General features: G+C 40.0%; 1 protein-coding gene across 1 annotated transcript; it reads right to left on the bottom strand.

Annotated features, from left to right (window-relative positions):
• Positions 1-1,212: 1,212 nt before the first annotated feature.
• Positions 1,213-6,055, bottom strand: LOC108677979 (clotting factor C-like; the record flags this gene model as incomplete). The annotated part of the gene is made up of 6 exons (XM_018166299.1): positions 1,213-1,254; positions 1,408-1,489; positions 2,069-2,246; positions 4,475-4,578; positions 5,705-5,785; positions 6,026-6,055. Coding segments are annotated over 6 exons (517 nt in total), but the record flags the coding sequence as incomplete, so codon positions are not given.
• Between the last annotated feature and the right edge of the window lie 1,007 nt (positions 6,056-7,062).

Genomic DNA, 7,062 nt, shown 5'->3' with positions numbered 1-7,062 from the left:
ACAGAACTGCGTGTCCTCGATGTGCCAGGACCGGCACCGAGGGGCGGGACCGTGGCAGTCCGGGTCCAGCTCCTGCAGCACCTCATCGTACTCGTACCTTGACTCACCGTTGGCGCGGCTGAACGCCTGCTCGGCAAGGCTTATCATGAGTTTGATGTCCACGAACAGGAAATCGGGAAATATTTTCATGACTGTACCTTTCAGCAACAAAAAAAATTCATTTTCGCTTGCGTGACAATGCTCATTTTGATGCGATATAGGAATCAACACCTTATTGTAGAGCCTCGTTACGACACCAAAAAGACTCCAACAAATTTTATTTTAACGAAAAATTCAATGTTAAAAAATCAAATATATATACATGTGAAATGTTCACTCGGAACGAAAATAATTTCAATAGAACATTACGTGGTCACATAGAAGTATACAATCACTTGATCGATTAAATCGCAAATTAACAAGTAATTTCAAAACAAAAAAGATGGAACACAAATTCACCATATCTTTATAAAGAAAAACGACAATCTAGAAAGTAAATAAAGTAATTTTATATGCAAAATTGAAATTCAGATATTAAATGTTAAAATTCACAAATAAAAGATAAGTCAACCTAAAATAACACAGCAAATCTGGCCTATCTGTTAACAATATTAAAGGGATGGGAACTGAATGCGGAGTTAAAGCTAGGGACTTATCGTCAAATAGAATGTATTTATATCTAAACAGAAGCCTAGCTTAATTCCGCACTTAGTTCCCTTCCCCTTGAGATTGTTATCAGATAAGCCAGTATTACTTTGTTATTTCAGGTTGATGTATATTTTATTTGTCAATTTTAGGTTTTAATGTATGACTTTGAATTATAGATTATAAAATGACTATATCCACTTACTAGATTTTAGTTTATTTATTAAGATATGGTAAATTCCTGCGCCATCTTGTTTGTTATTGATTTCCTTGTTACGTGGTCATTAACAAATTTATTTCAGTCGGAGTCTTTGCTGTTAATGAGCTCTACAAACCAGGGCTGTGGAGGTGCTGATGAAGCCTTCCCCGTCCAGGTCTATGCAAGCGGGGTACATTCTCTCGTTGAAGGTCAATGGTTTCTTCAGCTTCACGAGAGCGAGGTCGTTGAGCGGAATATTAAGCGGTGGTTGAGCGGGCTCGTAGTCAGGATGAAGTTTTATTTTCTTCACCTATTTATGGGCACAGATATCATGTTTGGATCGTGCTTATCATCTGCATTATCGTGTGATGCTATGAGAACGAGAGCACAAGCGTCAGCATGAAATTCAAAGAAAAATCACGAATAAGCTAATGTTTTTCTACTAAATGCACCAAAGAAAGACAACTACGTATAATAATCATCATTTTAAGATGATAAGTCATGAAAGGAGAATACAATCTTACGTATTTGTCGTCGCGTGGATTCAGCGTGAGCTGCACCTTCAGGTCACGAGGGTCCATTGTCCGGTTTCTGCTCGCCAGCGAACTGCAGGACACAGTTGATGAATAAAATTACTGGTTGAACTGACAGCAATGACTAAATATTGAGGTACATGCGCCACTGATGATGAGAAATGAAATTAAAAATAATTTTTACACATGCGGGAGAAGTGCAATTTTAGGATGGAGAGAAGTAAATTTAATGCAGAATTATCTACAATCATAAGAATATTCCGAACGCCTAATGACAATTCGGTGAAGGATTTAAAACATATGAAGAGAGACAATCTCCGGCAGTCAAACAGTGCCCGACTATCAGGGAAATTGACCGTTGCACAATTGCCTGCACCGCAGGGAAATCGGCTAATTTCAATCTACGTATATATTTGCTATTAGTTCTGCACTAGGGGTCAGGAAACCCAAATAAATGATGATTGATGATGATTATTAATTGAATACCAGTGCTAAATATAAACCCAATACAGGGAAGGGGAACATTTGCCAACTATTAAATTGGCAGAAGCCTGTGATGCTCAAAAGTTTTATTTTATCTGACGACTCCTGATGAAGCCACAGGAATTGCAGATCAAAATGCTTTAATAATCAGTAAAATAAGTGAGAGTACCGGGCGACGCAGTGCGCTGCTGTCAGCAGCCACGAGTCGCTGATAAGAGTGGCGCTGCACTCGTAGCGCTCCCGCTTCTTGAGCCCCTGCAGCCACGGGGAGAGGTTGCGCGGGGTTTGGAACTCGTCAAGCTGTAAGATAGTCCCAGTGCTCCGGTAGCGCGGTTTCCGTCCACAAACTACAAATGAGAAATGAAAAACAATCAGCAGCCCTGATCAAGCAATGGTTCGTTAGGGTTGTTAGAATGAGAACGTAGAAGATTGAGTAAATAAATTCAAAGGGCTGAAAAAGTTCAGCTGTAGAACGTTACATCTAATTTCATTAGGAATTTCACCCGCCAAATGTCGAGAGGATCAAATTATTCCACTTCTTTCAAATAATTAAATACACATCATTCACTTCGATTGGATTGGATTGAAACCTTCACAGATCACATGGCCGCTGGAGCCAATTATTGGGATCTGTACAGCCACATAAAGATATAGTTCAGTCACTGAAGGAGAAAGTTTTGTGGCACTAAGGAAATGCTTAGCGTGAACAAGAATTGATTAAAGAGCAACAAAACAAGAAAAAACACTACGGGATTAATGAGTAAAAAATTCGATTTAAATTACATGTAGGGACATAGCGAGAGGTTGTCTGCTGGAAGGAGATATAAGAACCCTATTGCGAACTTGGAGCTCAATTTACAATCTGGTGGGACGAAAGAGCAGTCGTGTGACGGTGAGTGAGATCGGGGTTTGTTATTGCGGCAAGTGGTAGTTAGTGATCGTTCGCGTGGTGATGAATAAGAAGTGTCTCGTGTAAATGATGAAGATTCATTGTCAACCATCAGCGTGTAGACTTAAGAGCGCAATTTGTTCCTGTGAAGACGAACTACGGCTGCTTCAAACGCACAAATAATGTCAAGTGCCACAACCACGACGAATCTAAAGCCACGTCTCAACTAATCTGTTGAAGCATGCCGATTGCGCTACACGCAAAAGAAGTTAGACAACGACAAACATCAAGCCTGGCCATATCTCACCAAATATGTAAGAGGGAAGGGCTTACCCTCAAAAACTTCATTATTTTAACAATCGTTCTGAAACTTCTTACACGTATGCAAAAAAACAAATTCAATAACATTTGGTTAGCTTGAATTTTTTGGGATAAGGAAGAATAACGTGAAATGTAAAGAAAACTGAAAAAAGGGCGCCTATATATACTTATCTCCTCTTTTCATTTACGAGCTACAACATAAAGAGACAATATCATTCGATTTGTACTGCAAATGTCTAGCGACCCTAGACACCTTTTTTCTAATTTCGCTTTACATTTTTGGATATTTTTTTCGTTTTTTGCTCCCTCTTCCCCTATTTTCCTTGTTTTACACAATATATCCAAACAATGTATTAATCAGAAAAGGGCTTTACTAATCGAATAATATGAATTCGATGTTGTAGCTCGTAAATTGAAGTAGAAAATTATTTTATAAGCTCGCGTTAACTGGAAATTTTAATTGTTCGGGAGAGACAAGTAACTGAAACGGGTCCAAAAAGTAGTTAAGGCTAAAAATTGCTGGGTGTTGTATCTTCGGCTTTCCCATAACCTATTACTCGTATTGAGGATACCAACAAGCACCGCGTGACTTGTTGTCCAGTTTAACGCGAATAACAAATTCTTACATGCAGTTTTTTAAAAGATTTATTTGCACCGATTGTGAGGAAAACTGCTTCACGCAAACTAAAGCTCACACATACTTACGGTTTGCTGCATGTAATGCGCCTTTTTCACAGCTACAGAATAGAATAGACAATGAAAAGGAAAAAGGTAGACTCCTCGCTTAATGCCTACCCCTCCGCAACACAAGCTAAAGTAGTTGGACCACGACAATCCTCAGGCCGTGTCTCAGCATATCAGGTAAAGCCTGCTAAGGGACTAACCGGATCAGTGAGAAGCGAAGCCTCGGAATAACGGGCGCTGCAGAGAATAGTACAGGTAGAAATCGTGCCGAGTGCCGGGGCTACCAAATATCTTTAAGTCTGACTATATAGCTACTACCAGCACCATCGCTAGACTTCAAGTCGACGCTGCCGCTGGTGCTTGCTGCATAATAGATTCGGGTGATGGACCTGATTTGTTGGATGTTAAATGGGATTTCTTTAGAATAGAATTTTCCTAGCTAACTGGATGATGTGTTATTTGTGCCATGATGATTCAGAGTAACATTTCAATATTTATGCGCTTTTTACCGAATCCCTCCTACTGATTTGTCACCTCTGAGCAAAGTCAAGAATTCGAACATGCTAAAAATTTGCGTAAAGCTTCGGACAGCAACCTGACAAGTGAACCGGATGACCGGTTGAAGGCCTAATCAAATAGGGCTCTCCATGAACACAACATAATAATAAATTATTCAGTCACTTGGAGGGTTGAGGTGTCGGGGCTGGCAGACGAACCGCATGCGTGGCTGGGTTGCGTTGACTGCAGCTTCCCCGTACAACCCCCACAGTCCGTCGCTGTGGCACCTGCAATCATTATCTTGTATGTGGCACTTACAGTGGGCGTAAAAAGTGTCCAACACAGAAGAAAAATTTTTTTTAATTAAAGCTTATTCAACAAAATAACATAAACAAACACTATTCACAAGTAAATTTATATGGGAAATACAAATATTATATCAAATAACAATATCATTAAATATTGGCTTAATAATTGCAATTTTGTAAAAGTCAGGGCTCAAAAGGTATCTAACACATCGTAAAAAGATTTAGATTCGACAATGATTATGTCGAATGGGAATTGGACATAATATGTTCGGGGGAATATTCTAGAATGAGAAAACGTTGGAATATTCTAGAATGCAAAAGAACGTCATAGATATCTTTCTAACTGCAATCATTCAATGCATGGCATCGTCATTAAATGGTGGCCTAAATTTTCAACAATGCCTAAAACTCCAGAATTTGAGAATCATCTAGAAAATTAATTATTTATTTATCCAGAGATGGTTTGGGATATATAAAAATTTCATCTATGTTAAATATCCCAGATCGACAATTGGTGATACTGTTCGGAGGTGAAAATCATTCCATCTTTCGACTAGTCTGCCTCGTTCAGGGCGTCCTATAAAAATTTCTGACTGTACAGCTACCAGTTTAGTTCGACAAGTACAGAATAATCCTTGATTAACACGCTCTGAACTGCAGAAAAACTACGGCCAACTACGACATCGACTAGACATTTCCTGACAGAGACTCCTCAAAAATCTTCAACTTTTGTTATAACTAACCAGAGACAAAGACTAAACAGTCTGATTTCAATCTAAGAACCGAGTAGATAGACGATGACGACCTCACTGAACCTATCAGAACAACTAACCGATGATGGCAATAATAATGACTCTCCTCCCTCGGTAGCCATGACTCAAAACGAAGACCGAGATCTCAGGAAAATAAAAATAACATCTTAGAACAATATAAAGAATTGTCAGCTAAGCTATTATTGTATTATAATACTATAGTTAATTAATCAAATAATCTAGTTCCGCTATTTATTCTATGTATCACGCCCTGTAAAATGGTGGAATCACTATATAAACTTCTATCCTTGGACAGGAGTATATAGTCTCTCATTTACTTTGAAAAGTCTCACCTGAGAGCTAGGGTTGCGCTGCCCCAGCACTCAGCCAGGACCACCGTCAGCACAGGCACCTTCTTCTTTCCGAGGCAGGACCTGGCGGGGGAGGAAAGCGTTACCTGATTAATTACAAGCCGCTCCTGACTTGATCCCCTGACGTAGCTAAGGATACGTTCGATGATTTTCATAGTTCAGGCGATGATATGACTCGTTTGAGGATACAGGCCATGCATAATAAATTCAAACAAGAATAAATTGCTGTTTAATGGTCAGAATAGCGCGTTTATCAGGATAGTGACATTCGCTACCATAACGCGACTCTAAAATTCAACAAACCTTTTTGTCCTTTCGAATGTTCCGAAGTTCCTGAAACAAAGAAAACGATCTTTAGAACTAACGAAATTCAAATTTTAAAAACATAGGTAGTGTTGAATCTTGAATTGCTATGCAGGATCTACCCGACCTCAGTTCGACGAGTTAAACTCTTCTACTTGATCTGACTCCAAAAGATCTTGATATAATAATTGGTCGGTCGTCAAGGATACAAAACTGATTTACACTAATTATTTTTTTATTTTCATTCAAATCTTCAAGCTTCCCAAAAGTTGACCATAGAATTTATTTTGTCACTTGCAACGTTAAAAATTTCCCGTTATGAAAATCGATTTTGACTCGAAATAAGAGCTACGAACGGTAAACTGGCTACGAAAACGCGCTGATCTCGAAAATTTAGTACTTACAAATAAATAAATAATAAAATAAATAAATTCCTTCGGATGCTCTTGGAACACTTCTAGATCCCGACTCCTTCCGCGTCTCAATTGCTCTTCGAGTTGGCGCAAATGTATGCGAACCCCACACTTGTCGGTGCGGAAAGCGGATGAATGCACGAGGACTGCATGGCCTTTCTTGTAAGTACAGAGCTGGGCGACATCCGAGACACTCGGCTCTGAACGATGTGATCAGGAGGGCTCTTCAGAGCGCAGGCGTTCCTTCATGTCTTGAGCCCGTCGGAGTGGACAGAGGGGATGGTAAGAGACCAGATGTCTTAACGGTTTTCCTATTTTCTAATGGGAGGTGTTTGTGCTGGGATGCAACCTGCGTCGACACTTTTGCTGAGTCGCACGTCAATAATTCTGCTGGGTTCGCGGCTCGTGCGGCGGAGGATAGCACGAGACGTAAATACGCGGCGTTGGCAGCTCGGTATCGTTTCGAGTCAGTCGCATTAGAAACGACGGGCACATATGGTGAAACGACTGGTCCTTTAATATCAGAGATTGGCCGTCGCATTACGGAATTGTCCGGCGAACGTAGAGAGACTCTATGGTTGGAACAAAGGTTGGGTTTGGCTTTGCAGAGAGGCAATGCAGCTA

This window comes from Hyalella azteca, unplaced genomic scaffold (genome assembly GCF_000764305.2).
Source record: "Hyalella azteca isolate HAZT.00-mixed unplaced genomic scaffold, Hazt_2.0.2 contig5553, whole genome shotgun sequence".
In the NCBI taxonomy this organism is placed as follows: domain Eukaryota; kingdom Metazoa; phylum Arthropoda; class Malacostraca; order Amphipoda; family Hyalellidae; genus Hyalella; species Hyalella azteca.
Note: the sequence above shows the minus strand (reverse complement) of the source record. Positions and strands in the feature narration are given on the sequence as shown.